This window comes from Neopelma chrysocephalum, unplaced genomic scaffold (genome assembly GCF_003984885.1).
Source record: "Neopelma chrysocephalum unplaced genomic scaffold, ASM398488v2 Primary Assembly neopelma1_97390, whole genome shotgun sequence".
NCBI classification, from domain to species: Eukaryota; Metazoa; Chordata; class Aves; order Passeriformes; family Pipridae; genus Neopelma; species Neopelma chrysocephalum.
Genome location: NW_020926031.1, coordinates 3,395,271 through 3,420,639, shown reverse-complemented (window position 1 = coordinate 3,420,639; position 25,369 = coordinate 3,395,271). Strand labels below are relative to the sequence as shown.

The 25,369-nt window shown below is 38.2% G+C and overlaps 1 protein-coding gene across 1 annotated transcript; it reads right to left on the bottom strand.

The window, feature by feature from the left end:
* Positions 1–592: 592 nt before the first annotated feature.
* Positions 593–24,250, bottom strand: LOC113961708. The gene is made up of 12 exons (XM_027672198.1): positions 24,193–24,250; positions 23,287–23,363; positions 17,125–17,200; positions 13,360–13,491; positions 12,375–12,498; positions 8,663–8,723; positions 8,514–8,560; positions 8,004–8,079; positions 6,959–7,060; positions 5,520–6,443; positions 4,588–4,698; positions 593–3,474 (listed from the first exon to the last, which is right to left on the bottom strand). Exons 2-12 carry the CDS (start codon positions 23,313–23,315, stop codon positions 3,162–3,164), a joined length of 1,995 nt encoding a protein of 664 aa, XP_027527999.1. The 5' UTR covers positions 23,316–23,363; positions 24,193–24,250; the 3' UTR covers positions 593–3,161.
* Between the last annotated feature and the right edge of the window lie 1,119 nt (positions 24,251–25,369).

Here is a 25,369-nt window from a genome sequence, read left to right as displayed (position 1 = left end):
CTAAATTAGCTGTACATGCAGTGCAGATTTCTACATATAAATTCAGTCATATCCTTGTGTTCTGGTTTTCTATTGGAGCTGACCTCTCTTTTTCCCAAGCCATTCTTGGGATTCAGCCTCCTGCACAGAGCTCATCTGAACTTTTTGTTTTCCAGGAACCACCAGAACATTCCCTAACTCAGGATGATCATACCACAGGGCGAGATGACCCCAAGGCTTCACCATCTGATAAAAATCTGGCCTCCAATGAAAATATGACTTCAGGACAGTAACTGAAGTTTTCTGAGAGTTCAGGAGAGTTCAATAGTTTTATATATTAGAATGCTACAACTCCTTAAAATAATTTTGTGCTAAATCTAGATTTTCTGTATACTTATCTTTTTCTTCAAGATTTCACACTCAGGGCAGTGGGAAACCAACACTGTCCATTGAAGTCTGGCTTTTTATTGCTCTGTGATACAACAGCTATTTCTAGGTTTGCTGAGAACATACACAAAAAAAGACCAAGATTTTATGACCTTTTTGTAGAACTGTGAAATAAATGAAAGTGTTGTGGGCTTTTTTTATGGCTGCCACTGTAATACAATACTCGTTTACAAAACAAGAAAACATTTTATTTCATTTAATTTCATTCTCCACCATGTGGATTCAATTAGCAGTTAAATACTACATACAGTGATGAATCAGCTGTGGAATTTGAGATAAATGTCAGTTGGAGTTTGTAATGTATTATGTGGGCTTAGCTCTGCCTAATTCCATTAGGAACAATAGGATGGAAAACCTTATCCTAAATTCTAAATAAATACATAAATAAATATACAAACAAAACTATGTCTATTTTCATATAGTCATCCCAAAACCATTTGTGGAAACATGTCTATTAATGTTCTTTGAAAAGAGAAATCCATCATGGGTATGAAAGTGACATTTATTTTGTCAGATAACAGGAATAATACCACCAGAGTGTTGGCATCTGAACTCTCAAAGGGTCCTGCAGGAACTGACAGGGGCAAGTAACAGCTAGTGCTGATCCTAACTCCTTATGCCATGTTTCTTTCTTCTTGCTCTGAGCTTTCCAGTGCATCAGCTTTTCATCTCTCCGGTCTCAAGTAACAAAGGATTGACTGGAGGGTCACTTCAACCCTAAATAACAAACCCCAAAACAAAAATATGAAGGGCAAATATTTGCTGCTCTTTATTCACTTTATGAATACTGCACGCATGGTGTAAAAAACCCCTCCAAATGCTTCCAATATTAGTCTCTAATTCTTAGGGCCCTGCTGGGGAGTACCAGAAAGGGTGGGGGTTTTTGTTGATTTTTTTCAAAGGATCTAGCAATATAGTAGCCCACGTTGCATATCTTCCTTGCTTCTAAATAAAGAAGCCTAGATAAAGATTCTCATCTCACTCCTCATTAAGAAAAAAAGAAAGGCAAGTGAAGGAACAAATGCCTGTTCTTAACATTTAGTGCTCAGTTCCACAACAAGTTTATATAGACAGAGCTTTATTCCTGAGATCACATGAATGAAGCTCACCATCAGAGACTTAGTGGGAAATACAATTGACTAGCTGCTGTGAAAACGAGAAAACTATTTACTTTGTACAATGAACAAAGCCAAAGTTGTTCTACCAGTTGCACAGGCAATGAACCATTTGCAGTTTGAATTTATATCCACAGAATCCTTTGACTTGGAGAACTTTTTGCTGTGTTACAAAACAAGAGGAGTTGCAAGATATTCCACACGTTTCAAATCTAGTTCTTTTTTAGTACAGAACCATGAACTAAGAAATCTGGGTTTTATGCTGCTGCTAAAAGACAAAAAAGCTTTGTGGGTTCTGGCTATGAACACAGGGTTTTTTTGCAGTTTTCCAGTGTATACCTACACCCTCTTGCTTGATGCTTTGCAGCTTTGCTGCTTTTGAGTGTCTTAACTGTATGACGTAAGTATCTTGCATTCATTTTAATTATCTAATAGTCTGCCTTTATCCTTATTTATTGTGATGCCTTTTAAAATAATAATTTATTAAAATGTAATAATGAAAAATGAAAGTTTTAAAATTTACTTAAGTATTATAGTAATACTGTTTTCCATCCTATGAACTGATTTCTTTATCCACAGTAGGAGCAGTTGGTGATACTGTGCATTACTTACTGTTGCACTACCTCTGTGAGACTCACTGAAGAGGCAGTTCAGAGGAGACTGTTCCATACATGACTATTAAAAGGAGCTCACCTAAAGAAGTTATTCTTCTATTCTGATTACATTGCTCTGCTGTGCTGTAAGAAGAAACTAGTGAAAAACAGAGCTGGAGAGTAAGACAGGTCTGACTGACAGACAAGGAGGTGCAAGTATATAGGCACCAGTGGCCTTGGCCAGTTAAGACAGCTGAGCTGACGATCCACGACCCACCTCATCTGGATTTGTTTCTGAGAAATTGGTGACATTTATCTGCAGTGGGCTGTTCTGAAACACAGACACCCTATGGGATCATGAAAAAATATACAATCAGGATGGGATATTCAGATTACTGAAAAGCAAGTCTGACATTTAGAGTATTCAAACTCCATTTACTTCCATGTTCTTAGCAATATGGGAAAATTCTGCTGTGAAAAAGAGTGCAACTAGGTCAGTTCAGTTGATGGTACACAAAATACGGAATTAAACTGCAATGCTGCAGTGATTGATAGCAAAAATTTAAACTGCTGTTTTCAAATGAAAGGAGGAACTGAACATAACTTTGCTTTGTTCATTTCTTAGTATTTTTCCTATAATTTCAATTACTCTACCTGATAATGCAGTGTTTTATTATGACTCTTGCACCTGGAAATCACATACATTTTGAAGAACTGCAAAACAAAAGACAACCACAAACACTGAGAAAGTTGTTTGTTTTAAAGTACAGGGTTCCAACTTCACTAAAAGGAAGGACTACTTCAATTCTGTGTACCGAGACCTTGTCTCCAGCTACACTTAACAAATACACCTTAATAAATTGAAAGAACCAAACATCAGTAGAAGGTAATCTTACAATGGAGACCAGTTCTCTACTACTGAAATTTGCATTTAACTAATTTGTTTTAAAAAAAGAAATGGTCCACATACAAAGGAAAATGGGTAAAAGTAAGTCTGAGCAAGCTGAGCAAACACTGTCCTTCTTGTTCAGTTCCAGCTGTAGTGGTCTCGTGGCGGTAAATCATAATGTGATTTCTCTTCTTCTTCAGGTCCACAGTCCAGTGGCAGACCATAATTGTAATCAACTGTTACAACTGGTAATCTTTTACTCTGTTCCATCTTTCTGGGAGTTTCACATTGAAAAGGTTTTCTTTCATAGTTTATTGAACTATCTTCTTGGTGTACAGATGAAGATGGGTGCATTGTTTGTGAAGAGTATGGTGCAAATCTATTTTTTCCTCTACTAAATTCTTCTGAGGGATGCATTCTCCTATTGTCTTCAGGACAGTTTGGTCGATTACTGCAAGAAGAACAAATGTGAACAGTGAAATTCTTAGAAATAAAATAGTTGATTTATTGTTATTGGCCACCACTAGAAACTAAACATGTAATGTTGAAAGAACAATTCAAACCCTCATTCTTGTTTTTCTGCCCTAAAATTAAAATCCTATGGATGTTGCAAACTTATTTATAATAATTTTTCAATTCTAGTGACTCAAATTACAGCCCTTTATAGTAAGTAATTCTACTAGTAGATGTTTTGTTTCAAGAGCTGTTTCTAATTAAAATTACCTGTTTACTGAGGGTATTTTTACCTCAGGGCCATTTTTGTTCCTAAGCCCATGTTTTCATTTTTGTGAATAATATGTAATAACAGCTCTCTAGTACATAGTCTCAACAGGCAATAATATGCCTAAGATTTTAATTATCGATTCTTCTGCATTAGAATACTCACTCTGCTACAAAATACATGTGGAAGGATCTAAAAATGCATATACAAAATATATATTTTGCTTTAAATTCTCTTGACTCTCAAGTACCTTCCTTAGTCTGTAAAATAAGTGGTGTATAAAGCGAATTCAAAACAATCTTCATAATTTTAAAATTTTCTCCCTCACTGAACCATAAATTCACTTAGACTGGAAAGGATCTTTAGAAGAACCTTGGGTCACCTCAAAGTAGGTCTCATTAGATGAGTTTGTGCAGGGGCTATGTCCATTCTTACTATCTTCAAGGATGTGGATTTCACAGCTGCACTGGGCAACCTGTTTCAGTGTCTGACCATCCCTCACAGTAAAACTCATTAGTTTGTTGCAAGCAGCAGTTAAGATTTAAATACAGCATCTATGTTTTGCTTTTTTGCTTACTAATACTGGCTTTTCATATTCTGTAGTACATTAGCTTGAACTGTGCTTATCATGGGATTCACACAATAATCCCTCTCAAAACTCAGTACCAGTGAACCACAAATTAGTCACGCTATCTGCTCAGTGTTCAGATTCAATGGCTTAAACTGCATTTAAGCAAATATATTAATATAGATTTTTATGCTTTGAAGGTAATTTTATTTTCTAGCTGGGAAACTACAACAGAAAGGTAAGTCAGAAAACAACGCAGAATATCTGATATTTACCTGTAATTTCTGTTAAAGTCATCATTATCCGACCCATAATCTCTGTGAAGTGAAGGAGATGAGGAGAAATGAGGTTCTGCTACATTTTCATGGGAAGAAAATGATTGACTTCTGCAAATAATCGAAAGAACTGCATGTTAAGAAGACTGCAAATGATTGTAAGATTTTGAAATTAAATTAAGATATTTTTACTTTTATATAATTGACTTAAAATAAAAACTATAATGATTGTATTAATTTAACACCTTAAAATGGTATGCTTCATTGTAATGACATCCCCTGTTTTAGCTGTACAATGGAAGAAATTAAATCAAATTTTACTAGTCCAACAAATATCTGAAATACATTCTGAAATATTAAAAAGTTTGAAATATGTCAATACAATAGGTTTACTAGTAAGTGATATATGTATTTGTGAGAATATGATGCAAGTTCTGAAGCAAAGGGATTTCTAACAAAATATTAACTCATGGAATAAACAAATGCAAGCCAAACTTCCTTGTAGCACTGCTGTTTATCTCTGTTTGGCTGAGGGCGTAAATAAAATTTCTTATTCTATTCTGTTTTGAGGATTGCTTTTTAAGTATAAGTTTCTATACAAAACAAAGCAGGACAAAGAGTTTTGTTTCAAGCTGACTAAAAAGGTAAAGGAAACACAAACTTTAAAGAAGCAAACCTAATTCAGGAAACATTGGCTTTCAAAGATGCAAGACTCCAGCTTATATCAAACCCTTCCATAAGTCAAAACAAAGAGTTAATAAACTGATCATTATATATTATTTTAAAAGGATGACTAAGTGATTTAAAAATAATTTATTTTAAAAAACATTTAATCTGAACTTTAATTTCAAACTGCTGAGGTTTACACTTTTATTCTCTAATTCTGGTTTTAGGATTCTCTAATTCTGGTTTTCAGCTCAAGGATGCTTTACCTGTCTGAACACCATTCACGTGGCAAGTCATCATGACCTGGATGATCATGAAAAGGTCTTGGCCTTTGTCCGTGTCCTTTATTAACATAATCAAAATCTTTTAACTGAGTCTGTTCCTGTGAGCCATCATAAGGCTGATGGTCATGAAAAGGTCTGCGCCTTTGGCCAGGGCCTTTATTATCATAATCTTTCAGCTGCATCTCTGTTTGTAAGTCATTTTGAGGCTGGTGATCGTTGAAAGGTCTCAACCTCTGCCCACCACCCCTTTTAACAAATTCAAAATCTCCCAACTGCATCTGTGGCTTTAAGTCATCATGAGACTCATAGTCATGGAAAGATCTTAGTCTTTGGCCAGGACCTCTGCTGACAGGATCTAACTCTTTTAACTGCATCTGAGTCTGAAATTCATCACGAGATTGGTGGTCATGGAACAGTTTTCGTCTCCGGCCATGGCCCCTGCTACTGAAATCAAAATCCTTTAACTGCCTGTCTTCCTGCAAATCATTAGGAAATGGATGATCAGGAAAAGATCTCTGCCTTTGCCCACGGCCTCTGTTAAAGTTAATGTCCCTCGACTGCCTCTCTGCCTGTAAATCATCACAAAACTGGTGTCCATGAAAAGGTCTCAAACTTTGTCCAGGGCCCTTGTTACTGAAGTCTAGGTCCTTCAGCTGTGTGTCTTCTTGATAATCATCATAAAACTGGTGATCACTAAAGGGTCTTTGTCTCTGTTCTGGTCCCCGATTGTAGTCCCAGTTTCTCATCTGCATTGATGCTCTTGATTCATCCTGAGTTTGGTGGTCATGAAATGGTCTTCGTCTTTGTCCAGGCTCCTTATTAATGAAGTCAAAATCTCTCAACTGTATCTGTCCTTGCAAATCATTGTGAGAGTGGTCGTCATAAATTCTTAATCTTTTCCCAGACCTGTAAAGAAGTTTTTGTCTTAAACAGAACAGTCCTACAAATCATTAATGCAAACAATTCCTTTTTAACCAAGAATTTATACGAAAGACATTGTAAATAGGCAGGTATCAAAACTACTAAGAGTCCAAACTGTAAGTAAGATTATAAAACCTTCAATGTCAGAGCAGAAGCTGTGACAAACATTCAATTGTAATTCTATACCGCTTGTTAAACAGGCAAAACCAGTGATTCGAAATTAATAAAAATAACTGCAAATTATTGTAGAATAATAAAGGACAGGCAAAGTAAAACTAAATTTTTGTAAGTGAACTAATTACAGACTTCTAAGAGCATACACTCCCTTTCTTTCGCTTATCTTGCCACTGTTTTGTCAAATTCTGTAAATATATTTTACATGAGCAGGCTGTATTCATAAAATCTCTTTTGAGTATCTGTATTCTCAGTAAGAAACAATTATATTCCCCCTTGTGTGTGGGGGGGGTGTTGGGTTTTATTTCCATGTTTCAGCCTATTACCCCTGATAATCTTCATTTGGGAACCGCTCTGCAGGTCCTTCCATTGCATGTGGTGGGGGAATAATATCTTCATCTGCATCCCATACATCCATTCCAAGGTTACTAAGAAGAAAAAAACATTTCACATAAGCTTCCTTTTTAAAAACATACGGTTGACATAGTAAAAAAACCACCCACATAAAATTCTTCCGTTCAGGATGACAGAAATTTTATGTTCAGTAAAACTTACATTCACAACTTAGCAAATTTTAATCTTATAAATTTATTGGGGGAAGAGTTGCAGGGAAATCAAAGAGAATACCTGAGCTTCATAGATTTAGAACAACATCCTAAAGGATGTGAGATAAGCACCACACTTATTAAAAATCTGACATGGGACCAACTTAATCCCACACAGACTATGAAACAATGATAGGATTAAAACAAAGGGCATTCATTTCAGCTAAAAAGACGCAAATCAGTCAGGTATTCATTTTAAAATCAATTTACTGCTATAAGGTATCGCTGGCACAAATACCTTGGGAAGATGGAAAGGTCAGCTATTCCTAAGAGATAAGCATAAAATTCTTAAACATGATACAACTACTATGAATGGAGGAGATGAGAACAATCTTCCACTTTCTCATACTTTTTTATTCGTAAAACTGTTCTTTTTTTTTTTTTAAATATCTGGTTCTACAATGCCAAGAACAGCAGGCAGATCATAGAGCTTATAAAGACATCTCTGCAATGGCTCCTTTCCGCTTGTAATGAAAGAATACAGACTTAATACACCTGTCACGTATGATAAAAACACAGAAATGTTCAATAGTAGCTGTCAGATTAAAAACAATCTTTTGAATCTTAGAAATTCAAAAGATGAATAAAGTACACTGCACTTCATGTTATTCATATGACAATACACATACAACTACACATATATTTTACAATCTATGTGTAGTTGCATATTAAAGGTTTAAGAGGGAATTTTGACTTATGACTGGAAGTGAACTTTTAAAAATACCATGAGACATACAATCTTAAGCACACCACTAAAAGCGTTTACCTTCGCATTGGTTGTGTTCTGAGGTCTGTGAGATACACCAGACCATCCATGCGATGACCTCTGGCATCACCAAAAGCTAAAGGAAAAAAAAAATACAGTCCAATGAAATGTGCTCAAACTGAGAAATGCGAAAGGCAAGTTTCTGTTCACCACGAGATGCTGAATTTGAAACAATTCTAACTTGTATTTAATACTTTAGCAAGCTGGCATCATTGCAGCATTTTTTTTAAACAACTGAAACTAGTGGTAGCAAACTATGACTGAAAACCCTTTCAAGTGAAAAGAAAAAAAAAGATTTAAAGCAGCTAAAACATACTCCTCCAATGCTGTCAATTTGCTAATGCTCAAGTCTTGCTTGGAGTAAAATCAAGTCAGAAAAAATATTCTTTGTAAGCCAGCACATGAAATTACTGAAAAGATACTAAAACAGAACTGTAGTATTTGTGAGTACAATTGTAGTAGTTGTGAAGTACAACCTGACACGTGCCTTAGTTCAAACTATATAAATACCTTGGATTGCTGCCTCTGGATCCCAGCCTTCAACGTCTATGAGGTATCTGAAGAAAAATATGATTATATTATTGTCCCAAAGGGATTACAGAATAATATAAGGATGCTATTTTTTGTGGACAATGATTTCTGTTATTATGCAACCTTACCTACATATAAGGTAGCCAGTCCTATTAATTCCATTAGTGCAGTGAACGCCAATGAGCTTCTCTATCAAAAAGGAAAACAGTCTTTAATAGTTAAATACAAAAGACCCTCTACTTTTCTAGAGAAGTAATGATAAACAATGCTTGCTATTTACAAAATTATACTGTCACGCCTGTAAAACAACAGATACATACAGACTTCATCATGAATCTCTAGCAGCAGTTAGCTCACTATTTCCAAACCTGTGAAGACTGAGATTGACTCTGCAGACTGTAGGAAAAAAGAAAGAGTGATGACAGATAAAGCACCTGGCGTCAGCCATAACTGCAGTAACAGGAGAAAAATAAAAAAAAATGGGTTTGAAAGCAAATCTAAACAAGCAAATGTAAAACTGAAGAACTTAATTTATGCATAAAGCATTCAGAAGTATGAAATGCCTTGGAGTATGAGATACATGGAGGAGAACCAGTAATCTCTAAAGAAATCTTGTTTTTTTGAAAAGATTATGCTAATCAGCTAAAGGCTAAAAAGCAGAACAATTTATTATTACTAGGGTGTTTCAAATGAGGTATTTCCAACAGAAATAGGGAAACACTAATATGATCATGCAAGGCACTGGTAAAACCTCATCTAGACTATTTATACTCATATTCAAATGTAATGAAAAAAATCAATTCAAATATGTATAGAAAGGACTACTATGATGGTCACAGAAGGAAGCTTGTCTTATTTAGTCTGTAAAAACAAATCTGAGATATTGAATGTAATAACGGGAATGTAGAACAACGATACTTAAAGGGCAAAGTTGGCATAAGAATAAATGCATATTAACTGATTGAGAGTTTTAGGGTAGATTTTAGAAGAAAACCTTTCATCAACAGAAGAACAAAGTTTTAACAGAGACGGTACTGACAAATGGTCTTTGAAACAGAACTTAGATAAATTTTTGAATGAGATAAAATATAACTGTTTGCCACAAATCAGGACAGTCACATTGCCATATAAGTTCACTGTAAGTTGATGTCCTAACAATTCAAACATTAAAGAAACCCAGCTTCTCAAAAAGTCTTTGTAAGAAGAATCCTGAGATATTTTAGGGGTATTCTAAAACAGAGGCCAAATTATGAGGAGTAAGTTACCACAAAAATGAAAGTTCTCCCAACTCAAAAGTTACATAAGCTCTGCCAAAATGCTCTTACTAACTGTAACTGCAGGGTCATTGTCCAGTAACAAGTTAGGAATTGATTCTCTCAATATTAGATTCAAACACAGACTATTCTTCGTCACACAAAAAAAACCACTAGATTGAAACCAACGGAAAACTAATAACCACCAAGTAATTTCCTTGAGTCAAAAAACAGCAAAGGAAGAAGTAACAAACTAACTTTCTGAGCAAGGACAAAGGGTTCTTCTTATACCTTTCAATTTTCCCATTACTTCTAATTCAGGCTCTCATACCTGAAATTTACACCAGTGCTCTTTCAGAAAGCAGAGTTGACAATCCACAGCAAAACCCCAGTTATGCTTTGCAGCAAACACTGTAATGCACTTGGGCAGTTAATATCTCTACTTTCTCACAGAAAATGCCAAAGTCACCACAGCAAATAGCATGAAAAAGAAGAATGATCCACCAATATTGGATAAACACATAGGTAAAATCTGCCTACAAAGAATCACTACCAAAAGAAGTGAGAGGCTAAAAGCTGCAAACACACTGTGGCAAAATTTGTTTTCACAAAAAGCAACTTATACAATCTCAGCAAGAACTGCCCTGTTGCATAAGCACTGAAACAGCAGCAGAGCCACACCACACTGTGGAAACATTGACACTGTGTCTGTAATAAGATTTTTAGGAATTGTTCAGATATGAGGGCAATAATGGACTCAAAAATCAAAAAACCACTACATCAGACTAAATGGACTTAAGCTGCTCACATGTGTCAGTGCCCAGAGCCATCAGAGAGATCCAGTGCTATTTAGAACATCCATCAAGGGCTGGCAGCTACAGCACTCAGCTGGTGGGGGACAATTTGGGTCAGACACACGAAGGCCTTGTTGCAGTTACTTTGACACACAATCCATAAAAAAGGCTGCAAGGCTGACCCGGGTAACTACAGGCCTGTCAGCCTGACCTCGGTGCCTGGCAGAGTTATGGAGCAGATTATCCTGTGTGAAATCACACGGCAGCTACAGGATGGACAAGGGATCAGACCCAGCCAACACGGGTTTAGGAGGGGCAGATCCTGTTTGACCAACCTGATCTCCTTTTACGATCAGGTGACCCACCTGGTGGACGAGGGAAAGGCTGTGGATGTGGTCTATCTGGACTTCAGCAAAGCCTTTGACACTGTCTCCCATAGCATACTCCTGGAAAAGCTGGCAGCCCACGGCTTGGACAGGGGCACTCTCTGCTGGGTCAGGAACTGGCTCGAGGGCCGGGCCCAGAGAGTGCTGGTGAACGGAGCTGCATCCAGTTGGAAGCCGGTCACCAGTGGTGTCCCCCAGGGGTCAGTGCTGGGCCCAGTCCTTTTTAACATCTTTATCGATGATTTAGATGAGGGGATTGAGTCCATCATCAGCAAATTTGCAGATGACACCAAGTTGGGAGGGAGTGTCGACCTGCCGGAAGGCAGGAGGGCTCTGCAGAGGGATCTGGATAGACTGGAGAGATGGGCAAACTCCAATGAAATGAAGTTCAACAAGGCCAAGTGCCGGGTCCTGCACTTTGGCCACAACAACCCCCTGCAGCGCTACAGGCCGGGGACAGAGTGGCTGGAGAGCAGCCAGGCAGAAAGGGACTTGGGGGTGCTGATCGACAGGAGGCTGAACATGAGCCAGCAGTGTGCTCAGGTAGCCAAGAAGGCCAATGGCATCCTGGCCTGCATCAGGAACAGTGTGGCCAGCAGGAGCAGGGAAGTGATCCTTCCCCTGTACTCTGCATTGGTGAGGCCACACCTTGAGTATTGTGTTCAGCTCTGGGCCCCTCAGTTCAGGAAGGACATTGAGGTGCTGGAGCGGGTCCAGAAAAGAGCAACGAGGCTGGTGAAGGGACTTGAGCACAAGTCCTATGAGGAGAGGCTGAGGGAGCTGGGGTTGTTTAGTCTGGAGAAGAGAAGGCTTAGAGGCGACCTCATCACTCTCTTCAACTACCTGAAGGGAGGTTATAGCCAGGCGGGGGTTGGTCTCTTCTCCCGGGCAACCAACAATAGGACAAGGGGACATGGGCTCAAGCTCTGCCAGGGGAGGTTTAGGTTAGATGTTAGGAAAAAATTCTTTACAGAGAGGGTTATCAGACATTGGAACGGCCTACCCAGAGAGGTGGTGGATTCACCATCCCTGGAGGTTTTTAAAAAGAGATTGGACGTGGCCCTTAGTGCCATGATATAGTAATTGGAGATGGATCAGGGGTTGGACTTGATGATCTTGGAGGTCTCTTCCAACCCTACCTATTCTATGATTCTATGATTCTAACACAAACATAATGCTACTTGGAAGGGCATTTAAGTTACTCGTCATGTTTGAAAAAGACTTGTGATTGCATAAAAGATCATAGTGGTTCACATAATGGATCTTATTATGATAATACAGTGGGAAGTGCTATGGAAAGTCTGAGGTCCCCCAGTTTCATAAATATCTATTGAAATTAGTAAATGATACAGTTAGCACCAAAATAAAATATTGAGGTTTTTTATAGCATAGGATGCTGATACTTACCATTTCCTGCATTTTCCCATAGGAATTTTCTGACCCATTTTTTGAACTGTAGAATAGTAGCATTATCAGGGACTTCAAGTCCAACAGTATAAAGTTTCTTATACTGCACACTTTTAGGTAAATCCTAGCAACAAAAAGAAAAAAACAATGGTAAACACTATTCAAATCTTGTATCAATGAAAAACTATAAGCAGTATCTAACATAATGCCAATGTAAACCAGTAGTTCAAATCTTGAATAGAAAGTGAAAACAAACTTGACACAATTCTATAGAGATATGGCCTGAGAAACTACCATTGACATTTCTACGTTAAAGATGATCTCAAGCAAAGAATAGTTCCTACAGAAGATTTATTTATCCCTGCTAACAAGGCAGCACATTAACTAAAGAGAGCAGATTCTTCTAATTCCATTCTAACCCATTTTACAGTTATTAGCAGTATTTGTCCCTCCCACCCACAATCATATAAATACTCACATACTCACCCCCTTAATGCATAGAGCCCATGTACATTCAAAGATTAGCATTCAGTTATAGCACTGCCATTTATTCTCCTTTTCAATAGGAGGTTGATTAATCACAACTGTTTGGACTATACTGGTAAAAATTTTGAAATTGATAAAGTAGTTTAAAAATGTACACCTTCTTAGTGAATTCCACTGAGGATCAGTAAAAAAAGACCCTAGGAATAAATGAGAATGTCTTCAGGACACAGAGTGTAACTCTTCTGCACCTTTTCTGTAGTGCTTGGCACTGAAGCCTTTACCCAATACTCAGAGTTATCATAACACAGATAAGCCACAAATGCAACTAGCTAGGAAAAGCAGTTATTTCCTTTGTGATAAAACATTTATTTTCTATTGGAGACACAAAATTAGTCTAGATGGCATATTTGTCTATTCCAATTCAAGGTAAGCAAACATGTAAACACTTCAAAACACAAGTTGCAGCAACTCTTTTACATTTTTTTTAGGCTTTTATTACCTTAACTTCATAGTATCGGGTGGTATATGTTAAATCAATAATTAATCCAAGCTCCACATTTAGGGCCTTCATTGCAGCAATTAAGTCTTTTGGTGTAAATTTCTGGGTTGGGGTAAGCCTCTGGTTAATTGCCTACAAAGAAAATGGAAAAGAAATATTTTCTTTTTACATTCTAATAACAAGACATTTGTAATATTCAGCTGTTTTAATTAGTACTAGGAAACATCAGCATTTGAAAGGGACTGTTTAAATATCAGAACGACATCCACGTATTATACAGATAAAAGAAACCAATTAAAATGAAAGCAAAGATTTTTTATGTATTTCTATTCAGATAAATATGCAAGAAACTGTGAGCATTTCAATTTGTACAGTGTTAACAAACATTAAAATAAGCATTAATTTCACAGACACAAAAATTCTGCAAAATACATCATGTATATACTGATTTTTATGTAACTAAACACCAGTAAAAAGCAAACCACCACAATCCACTTCCCCCAAAAAACTTTGTCCTGCACAGTAACTCAAAATTAAATGTATTTCACATAAAACATTGAAAGTTGTGATACAAGATCTCATTTCTAAAGGTTTTAACTGTCTTCCCACAAATGTTGCGCAGACATTTTTATCCCTGCTTCATCTCTTGACAGAGTGTACTTGCATGTCATTTAGCACTGGGAAATACTAAATATGACTAAAATACTGTGACTAAGAAAGCTGCGTGTTGGTGGATAATGAATAATTCATTTGATAGAAACAGTGAGAAAAATGTTTACTCACCCTATTGTAGCTGTGTTTTTTGAAATGTGTTCTTCACTTTAGGTGTGAAAATGCCTCATATACTCAAGACTGGATTTTCTGTGAACAGTGCACTTGTCCATTGTGAGAGCCTTTTGACATAGGCTCAGCCAGAACCAATAAAGACAGTGGCAAAAGATGCAGCAGCCTCAACCACCTGTCAGTTCCTTTGTCAACAAGAAATTCAAGCAGACTGGACTCAGAACTAATGGAAAGGAAGGCAGCCACAGACCACATACTTCTTAGAACCACAGATGCTACAGGGTAACTAACCATTTTTTGTTTTGACTGTACAGATTATAATCTAAAATGCTAGCAAGCACTTGTCTCGAGTCTGGAAACAGAGACAGGAAAACCAATTAAAGAAGTAACAGCAGGACAGTCCTTTCAAAACTTGTATGTGGTTAGGAAGCTTAAGCTAAAAGGAGAAGGGTAGAAAGCATATAATAAAGTATTTGGTCCTATGTATTTCAGACACCTATGCACTGCTGAAAAAGTGGAGGTTGTGGAAGTTTAAACGAAATGAACATGAGTCAGTTGTCTCACCACTATTCAGCAGTGACTTTTAGCAGAATCTGAAACTGAACTTAACAACCTTGAGGTGACAAAAGGTGAATCTGCAAAAGGTCTAAGGTAGAACATTAAAGAATTTTTACTATATGAAGCCACACAAACTGAGGAGGAATGTAATTTACAAAAATAAGGTTCTCCAAACATATTGTTTGATTAAGTAAACAGTCAAATGTGTTATGAAATACTATGTTTTGAAAGGTTCTTTGGAATTTTTTGAAAAACTTCTGCTGAATATTCAGTAGTTGAGGTATTTAACTAGGCTTTGAGAATCAGAGAAATCTCTATCAATTCTAAAAATCCTTCTAATGGCATGGAAAAGAACCTGCCCTATTCTTACTACACTACAATGTTACTGTTAGCATTATAAAGATGATCTGAAAGGAGGGACAGAAAATCCTTTCAGGTAAACACACGATCTTGAAGTCTTTACTAACATCTTCTGCTATGACAATAACCCTTGAGTCTTCAAATTCTGAAAATATGTTTTCTCCCTTTGAGTGAAATCACCAATCATCAATTTCCTAATCAGTAGCAAATAAGAAAACTGTTGCATATTTAAGAGGTCTGTACCACCAGCTTAATAAATAATAGGACTTCTGACAGATGATGACCAATCAGGTCTTCAGCATTTTCAGACAGATTTACTGGCCACTACCCTCTGGAGAGACACCCCAGTTTAGCCAGCTACACATTTTATGTGTATTCTGCCACAAACTCCATGAGCTTCAAGCACATGGTCACTGGCAGACTTATCATTTCTCTGTCTTGCACAGTTGAGACTGAACAAACTGAAGGGACAGAAATGTTAAGAGATTTTGCATTCTTGGGTATCAGACTTTATATTTGGCCAAGTTCAAAGACAGCTTCACAGAACAAAGATCTATGCCCCATGAGATCAGTAGGACTGGAAGGGAGTAACACACTGACATAAGTGCCTACTTGTGATATATTGCTATGAACACTCTCTGATAATTATATTTTATGATCTCTGGTGTAGCTCCTTCCAGACTACCAGTGGAAGGAAAAGGGACTTTTCCTTCCTTTACAGGGAAAGAGTAAAGTGAGCAATAACATATCTTCCTTTGAAAGCTGGAGTGACAGAAACTGGAAATACATATGCACTAAACAAATCCTGCCTAGAATAGTGAGTTTATGCAAAAATTGCATAGATCAAGTGCTGGATCAAGTGGAATTACAGGAGCTGATGATGCAAAAAAATCCTCTCTCAAAAAACCCAATAGTAAAGAAGCCAATTATAAATCTCTGGATTTTATATTCACAATTCGATGTGTTCACTGGCGGTCTTGGTAGAAAGACACAACTACTGTACAGTCCATCTGTATCATGAAGAACAAGACCAGCGTTAAGTATGAGATCTTTGGTGTCAAAGGAACCAAACCATGATACTAAAGCTGAAAAGAAGGTGCAGGAAGCAAGTCCTGCAAGCATTCCACTTCAGTCATTGCTGATAAAAGTGAACTGAATGGTGACTGAAAATATAACCAAAAACCCAAAATTTTTGTGTGTGAATACTAGAGTGCAATCTGTAGACAACGGCTTAGACAATATTTACTCTTAACTGCTAAGGTTATGTCAAAGCACTGAACTTTAAAAGCAATTAGAAACTTTTACTTCCTCTGTATCTAAAGCAAGGAACTGTAAGAGTTAATTTATACAGAAAGGCAAATAGGACAAATTTGCCCTATGCCTCCAAAGAGGCATGGGCACCAAAGTACTGAACAGTCAAAACAAGTCAGCCTCCACATTTTTTATAATCAGAGTTTAAAGATCTGACTCAGTGTATTTAGTAGATTAAGATGGCACTTCATGTTAGTAAGACTCTAAAGGAAGTACTAACACATTAATAAAAGAAATCTATGAAGACTTCTTTTTTAAATATACTACACTCCTCCAGATTGCTAAAGCTTTTTGCTTATGAAACTGGCAATCTGGATCTGTTATTTTAGAAGTTCTGCAGTGGCTGGTATCCTTTAACAACTGCTTGATTTCCATAAAATTGTATTTTGGCTTACAATGCCTAGATTGTTATTCATATCATAACCCCTTCCATGTAATTTCTTACAACAGTCATAAAAAGATGTTATATAAGATTATGAATTTAGGCCACCTATTAGTGATCAAATGAATTGTGCTGATTGATCGACTTGTTGATTTTTAAAAGATAAATAAAAAGAGTAGCACCAAGTATTAAAAAAAATTGAAAAAATAAATCTTTTTAAGAAGCCACTAGCAGATTACTGAAAGGGCTAAATCTGAATAAATTATTTTTCAAAAATTTTCCTTCAAAGTTTGCATGAACATTCATGCTATTTTTCATTACTTTTGCAGTTTATCTAGTACAACCAATCTATAATTAATTTCTATACATACCCCTTTTAAAGGTACTTTGAATGCAATAAATCTTGTCCCTGGTATAGGCTGTCCAACTGGTGTCAAACTCCTCCATCTGTAATGAAACAAATATTTATTTCTAAATATTTTCAAGTTGCATGATTCATCAGAAGACACCTGCAGCACAAAGCACATAAAAGTTGCTGTTATTATACATTATAATTAGGCTTCCAAATCTGCAATTATTCCATGAAGTGGTTTCAAGGTATCCCCAGGACATTTGAAAACAGTCTTTTTCTTCCTTCGTCTTCAACTTCCAAAAAATTCCTAATAGCAGGATAGCATTTACAACATGTAGCACTAATATAAAGCAAAGTAGATGTGTAAGGTAAAACAGGTAAAAAAGTAGCGTTATAGTTGGTGGACATTTTTCAACTTTGCTGAATCGAACACCTTATAAAGTTATCATATGCATGCATCAGTCATTTGATTGACAAATGTGAAGTTTTCTTTCATTAACAATATAAATTTATACTTTGCAAATGTATTTCCTTTGTAATATGCTTATTTTTCAAAGAAACATTCTTGGCTGCACTTCCTCTTGGCACTTTGAAAAATACAGAGAATACTCCATCACACTTTAATTTTCCAAAAATCACCTACTATTATGAAGGTTTGTTATAACACTCAAACCCACTACTAATTCCAAAACCACAAAGAACTGATATTCACAAGTTCTACACTGCACTGAAAAAGCTCTTGATATATCAACATTTCAGAGATTTCCATTTTTTAAAAGAATACGAAAAAGATTACCTGAAGAGGAAAACAAGTCAATCAACAGATCAAGTTTACCTTCAAAGAGGTAACTTACTAAATTTAGGACTTCTATTTCTCTTCTTATGTAAGGGCAAATTATCTCTATGACCTCAGATGATGCAGCTGAATGACTTAAAATCTATACAGCCTTTCTGCATTTTCAGCTAACACCTCAACTATTAAAATACAAAACATTTCCACCAGATTCTTTTACACTGGTGTTCGTTCACTTACAATTTTCGGAATTAATGTTTGAATTAATATCTCCCTTTAAAGGCAGCATAACAATTTCTATATTCCCTTCTGATTTCCATAAAACCACATCATTTACTAAATAAACTGAATACTTCATTTTAAAATATTCTAACCATGGATTATTTTGCTTTGTTCACAATTCCCATATCAGAACAAAAACTAGAAGTTGGCTGGCAAAACTCTCAATGAAATATCCATAATTATACCTGTCATAGTATATAAATAATAACATCACAATTCACAGATACTTGCAACTAACAAAGGAAACCCACAGCATGGTGACCAGAAGCATAATTGATATTAACGAACATTTTATGATTTACTACATCCATGTCTTTAGCACTAACTGATCTCTTTTATCTTCATAATGAGGTAAAGAACAGATCAAGGCTCACAGCGTAGGCATACAGATGCTTAGTTTAATAGAAAACAAATGAAATAACAAAGGAGTAATAATAACTCATCGTTAGGAAGGCTGTTGCAAACAGCTGTTGTGTAGAAGGCAGATACAAGGTAAGAAGGTGAGCTAGAGATGAAATCACTGAGAGGTATTTGCAGTAAAACCTTTTACTAAATTCTAAATGTTTGCAGGAAGTTTGTATCTCATAATTGCAACTAGGGAACAAAACCAGTCCCTTACAAATAACATACTGTGTATTATAGAAGTGTTCCGACTTGACAAGTCTTCCTAAGTGAATTTTCAAGACTCTAAACTTTGGAGTCTGGTAGCTGTACACTTGCTGTAAAACATGAAAACAAAAATCTGAGACTATGTTCCATTTATTCCTGTTTACAGTATATAAATCGTATACGAATCAGTTAAGACCAGAAATTCAGCGCTGTTCTAACCTGCTTTCTCATGGAAAAGTATGAATGGAAATCAACCATAATTATCATAAATAGATAGAATATACACTTAGAATTGAATAAGAGATGATCAAAAAAGGGCTTTAAAATCTTATTTTCCTTAATTAGCAATGTAAAAAAGGCTTTGTAAAAATTCTGAACTTTTTTCATATTAGTGGACTGACAGAACAATGCCCCAGGATTACAGAGTTTGTTGTCAAACCTTAATAAACTTGGGGGTTTATTCACTTGTATTTAAAGCCATTTAAATCCTACAAAAAAAAAAATCTGCAAAATCAGCAAGAAACTGAAAAGCTGCTGACAGCTCTCTGGTAAGAAATGAGCAGAAGGCATTCTTCATCAAAAATATAAAGGGTATGTGTTCCATGTTATCTTCAAAAATATTTAAAAAGGAAATTTCGGCATACTGCTGAAGAACTAAAAATTACCTCAAAATAAACCCAGCAGATTGAAACTAAGCAAAGATTAGCTAAGGAAATACATTCAAGTTTGTTCTGTTGTCAACAAAGGAACAGGTGACCCAGACTAAAGAAAGTAGAACTCTTACAGAATAAGTCTGGATAAAAGGCAGAAATTATCAGAGATGAGCAGCAGGTAGTCACATAAACAGGATTACAAGAGCAAAGACATAACTAAACATTTTAACAAGTGTGAATGAGAATTTTATATAATTTGTATAATTTGCTATGTTTTAGAACTGATTCATAGTAAGATTTATTTTAACAACTACTCTTATGAAATTAATAAACTTTTAAAATAGATTTCAAAATTGTGTTGAATAATTACGTATTTTACTGATATTCATAATGAATCATTGAAACGGATACCATGCCATTTATTTTCTAGTGATTTTTAAACAAATATAGTATGTTCCCCATAAAGATACTATGTATATTTTTAACAGCAAGCTAGATAAGAAAGCCCTAAAATAATTCGTAGCTACAACATAATGGAACCACTGAATTGAAAGTAATTTTAAAGTTTCATGTCTTTAGTTTGTCAGATCTCAGTGATGGAGTCATATAAAAATATAAAGCACAGGAAACTGTCAACAGATACCCTACAAGTTCTTCATGGCAAACAGTTGAATCTCATTGGTCTTTCTAAAGCCAATAATGTGTTCCACTCTTCCAGAGTAAGAGAAACTAGTACTGAATTTAAGGCATCCATTCAGAATGATTTTCATCTAATAGTTAATCAGCATTAGTAAACCAGTGTAAACAGGTATACAATACTCAAAAGCCACACTGGGTGGAGAACTATGTTCAGAGAGCACTATCTGAAGCTACGCTTAACAATTCAAGGGTTTCAACAATTCCTGAGTGTCTGATGAGCATCTCTCACTGAGAAGCATTTATACGTTTAGAATTTACCTGGGAAACTGAATTCCCAAACACTCAAAAGGGATAATTATTCTAACTGTAGAGAAATTCAAGTCTGAAATACTGTCATCTGTAGCAAGATCATTTAGAAACCACTACTTGGAACCTCTTTTTTTTTTTGGCTACTTTTTTTTTTTGACACTGCATGATATACATACAGCCTTATTTGCCAAGTGGCTTCCATACCTCCATAGATACCAGATTCAATACTGATGGTATGAAGCACTTTTACAAATAAACTCTCACATTAACCCTTCTCTCCCACCCACTGTGGAACATGCACAGTCCTTTATGCCATAGTCTTTAATATTCCTGTGTAAATGAAAAATGCTGATGCTTTAAGTCTGCACAGCAGAACTTCAGTTAAAAAGTATGTTTATGGTGCTTAGGCAAAAATAATTCAGCTTTGTCCTTGTAACAAAAAGATCCCACTCAGTATTCTTTTACACCATTCAAGGGTAACATGCCAGAAGGTGACAATTCTGCACATGCTTTTCAGAACTGAATCTGATTTTATGTAATTATACCCACAGCAGGATTTTGGATGCTGAAGTGTATAAATCTGTAAAAACATCACAACATTTTTAACTGTTTTTTATGCAACTTGGACTCCTTTTACTGTCTAGTTCTCTACTGAAACATCATAGTCTACAACCACTGAAGAATTATACCATTTCAGACGCTGTGAAGAACCAGAACTTGACTCCATGGTGGAAACGCCAGTGCAAGGGGTCATTTGGATCCCTCTTTTATACTGATGTCTCACTTTGCTAAAAATTAGTTCACCAGCACTACTTTCTAGGTTTGAGACTGCAATGGACACTGTACACCACAGCTCTACTCCAAGACATTACTGGGAAAAGAGAGAAACACTTCCCATTATCACAGAACCATCGAATGGTTTGGGTTGGAAGGGACCTTAAAGATCATCTCATTCCAACCCTCCTGCTGTGGGCAGGGACACCTTCCACTAAACCAAGTTGCTCAGAGCCTGATCCATAGTTGCAGTACTTACCTACTAACTGAAACCTCAAAATTATTGTATTGCTTTAATTAGCATAATGAAACTTGGATTAAAAGTGTTAAGAATTGAGGCAGTAACAGAAAGACAATCTTAAAAAATGGCTACATGTAGTGTCACTATCTATTCCACTGTTTCTCTTGCAGTAGCATTAAATCAGAACAGTCACTGTTAGATCTAGTGCTGTTATAAGAAGATGATATGACTAAGGCTGTAGTTCCACAGTCTGAACTGTCTGGACTTGTCCTTATGCTACAGTGTACCACAATCTCATTTCTGCCAACAACTATTTCTGGGGCCAGTAAATTGCACGCACAGGATCACCTTAGTTCCTTCCAGGGTTCACTGCTATGGTTTCCTGGTTTACCAAATTCACAGAGAAGAACATGTTGCGCTAGCACAAGGATGGCATCAATATCCTGCTGCATGAGACCAGGGAGCTGACAATTCCTTAAACTTCTTTATTGCCAAACCCCCAATATTGTGGATGTCCAGCCTGATTTTTTCGTAATATAAAAAAGTAAGTATCTGGAGAAGCTGAAAGCACTTCAGTATCAGGCACTTTGTCAGATGGTAATACTAACTTTATAACCAAATACTTGACAGTAGCTGTTTCTCTCCTTGAAAGTGTTAGTTTCCAGTCACAGAAGTTGAAAAAACAGTCCTCTGCTTCTTCCATACTTAAGAAATCCATGCAGCCTGAAAGTCGCTCCAGTTCAAATGTAAGGGGAGATAAGAAGGGAGAAATGAGCACCCGATTCTCAAAGTTTTAGTAATAATTTCCATGTATGGAGAAAACAAGGACAGTTAATTCTTTCTGGATTTCTGCACCACTGCTTGCAAAACTAACCCACTTTACTCAACTTTGTCAAAAATTTAACTGAAATTTCATAGAAACTTTCAGAGAAAGACATGCTTAAATAGCTTTTCTTACATGTTATTCTAATTTTAATCCCTGAGTTTGTCATCTAGAAAAAAAATTCAAATTTTTGAAGTTATTTTTTAAATTTTGTTCATCTCTTGTTCCTATTTATTGCTTTTAGGACAACCCATATTACAGGAACTCATGCTTTTTTCTATCTTATTGCTCCTCCTAAGAATGTTCCTAATAAACCTATTTAACGTTTACCCAGAAACCAGGATAATGTCAATCTTTCCTCAAATAACGTATAAACTACAAGTTATTGTCCCATTACTGTGTACCTTTATACCTCAGCACGCTCTCCTATCCAAAAGGTTTGTACTGATGTCAGCAGTAACACATGGGTTAAAATTCTAAACTTGGACTTCCTCTCTGTATCTGTTTTAAATGAGGTCATTCTGTGGTCCCCATATGCACTCCCAATCAAGTGATCAAAAAGTCTGCCTAGTGCATTTGGGGTTTTTTAATGATTATTTCTGTTGATACAGCACTTTCGTTGTCCTCTTTTTAAAAAGAAAAATGCAGGATGCTTCTGGACCTGAATTCATGAACATATTCCTTGATCTTATGCATGCAATCACCTGCTCCCATCTTATCATCTCTTCCTCCACACTTGGCAGCAAATGTCCGAGTAATGAGAAGTATGGACTACTCTCCCACTTCCCCAGTAAATAAACACTTGGGGTAAGAAGACTTGGAAGAAGGGACTGTGTTTGGCCGACGAAGGAGAAGTGTTCACAGACAGGTTGGAGCATTATACTCACCTGGGGGATGAATGGCTGGGCTGTTCCTGTCTTGGAGAAGATACCTACCTTACCTGGCTGTAGGTGGTGAGGTTGCTTGAGGCAAGAAAGCGCCTGGGGCAATCAGTGCCCCTTCTCTGTGGGCAGAGCTGTGCCCGCTCCTGCCTCTTGCTTAGTGTGAAGGATACTTACCCATCAGGGATAGTATTCTTCTTTACCATGCTGAAAGCAGGAGCAGGCAGAGCAGGAGGCAGCGGTGAAAGTGGGCACTGCAGCAAAGGAGAGAGAACCGCGCAGTTAACACGGTGCTAATCTCTTTCTCCATCAGTGGGCCTTTTCACAGGGCTGAGACTCGAGTAAAATAAACCCAGCAGTCAGTTGGGGCTTGAAGCCGTCCTGAACAAGTTCTGCACCTTGCAAGCTAGCCTATTTCTCCACTGCTAAAGTACGACAAGAGCGAAGGACAACTCACCTCTCCTCTCCAGGAGATCAAAAGAAAGAGAGGAGAGGCGGCAGGTTTCTAACTCTGGCAGCAGCGCTGCAGGGACGAAGATCCTCCTGGCAGCCCCTTCCGTCCCGCTCCTGCGGCTCGGAGCGGTCTGTCCCGCCCCTGCGCTCCCAGTTAGAACTCGTCTCAACAAGAAGAACCTCCAGGCAGCTGCAAGAGGCGAGGCCGGCACCTCAGAGAGGGAAGGACCGTGCCCTGCCCCACCCTGACCTGGACGGGTCCGGTTCCGCGGGATCCCGGGCACCGCCGGCGCCCGCCGCCCTCGGGGGGGCCGGGGCGGAGAGCGCGGGGCGAGGGGCGCTGCCCCATCGCCGCCGCTCCAGAGACAGGCTACGGGCGGCGTGAGGCTGTCCGTCACCGCCGCATGTCCCCGGGACAGCCCCGGCTCCGGGACCGGCCCGGGGCTCGGCAGCGGCTGAGCTCGGGGCAGGGACAAACAGAGACACCGGGGCGGGGGGAGGTCGCGGCCCGGCTGCGGGGGGCGGGCGGGCGGCTGTGGAGGGAGGCGGGCGGGCTGTGAGGGGAAGGGCGCGGGCTGCAGCCGGTGGCGGGGCGGGGCGGGGAGGAGCGGGGCTGCGGGCGGCCCGTACCCGGACAGGATCCCCCGGGCGGAGCCGGCGCGGGCCGGAGCCACACAGAACCTTCCCGAAACGGCCGCGACTGCGCCTGCGCGCGGGCGGCAGAGGGCGGGGCAGGGCGCGCGGGGCGGGGCGCGCGGGGAGCCAATGGGGTGCCGGCCAGTGGGGCGAGGGGCGGGAGTGTCTCCGCGCGTGCGCAGCTGCACCGCGGGTGGAGGGTGGGCGGGGCGAAGGGGCGGTGGGAGGTGCCGTGGGGGCGGGTATGTGCGGTCCGGGTTTTCCCGGGAGTCCGTGATTCTCGCTGAGTCGAGGTGTCCTTTGTGGCCCTTATGGACGTGTTCGGCTCTTTCTCACTTTGTTTTCTTTGGGTTTTGTTGAGGTTTTTTTGTTGCTTGTTTTTTTGTTTGTTGCTTTTTTGTTTGTTGCTTTTTGTCTTGGCCCGTCCGCGGTTCGCGCTCCCGCGCTGTGTCCGCAGCGTCCCGCTTGCGTCCCGCTGCTCGGGGGGCGTGAGGGGAGAAGACGTGCCCTCCGTCCTCTTGTTAGAATGGAAGGTGGGGTAATGGGCGAGCCACTGCCGGGTCACTTATTTCAGCGTGCGCTCTGTGGTGTTAGTGTTAATTTCCACTTTCAGGCCGGCGTTTATATAGTTTCTGAAACTCCTCCAACACAGGATTGTAAGCCACATGCTGGAACACAGAATAACTGGAAATTAATAAATTTGATTTATGCCTTGTTCTTTCAGTATTGGTAGAGAGGAGCAATACAATTTACCTTCTTGTCCATTTTTTGGTCATTGAAAAATACTTAAGTAGTTGGCAATGTACAGATGCTGTGAAATGGTAACAGGCTTTCTGTGGTTCCTGTTCACTTGTTTATGTGAGACAGAAGTGTTACACATCAGAGTAGAAGTTGTTTACCGCATAATTGATAAACTGGCTTATTAATTACAGAGCTGCCACATAGTCTGAAAATACTGTGATGGTACTGGAGAAATAGAGTAATCTCATGTCTGTCAGCACAGTATACTTTTAACATTTTTAGGACTATTACAAATTTCAGCAGTTTTGTGTTTTGATTTGGTTTTGTTTTCTTCCTTTTTTCTTTTTTAAATTACTGTACTGGAGAAACCCCCCCACCTGTTAACTCCTGGATATACATTAGCGTCTTACTGCTACTTCCTCTCTTTTAC

Excerpts from the sequence above, each read along its gene's own strand:
- LOC113961708 (XM_027672198.1), bottom strand. The coding sequence starts at position 23,315 with ATGGTAAAGAAGAATACTATCCCTGATGG. Across the intron at positions 12,499-13,359 it reads CCCGATACTATGAAGTTAAG|GATTTACCTAAAAGTGTGCA; the intron begins GTAATAAAAGCC and ends TTTTGTTGCTAG. Across the intron at positions 8,080-8,513 it reads TCCAGAGGCAGCAATCCAAG|CTTTTGGTGATGCCAGAGGT; the intron begins GTATTTATATAG and ends TTTTTCCTTTAG.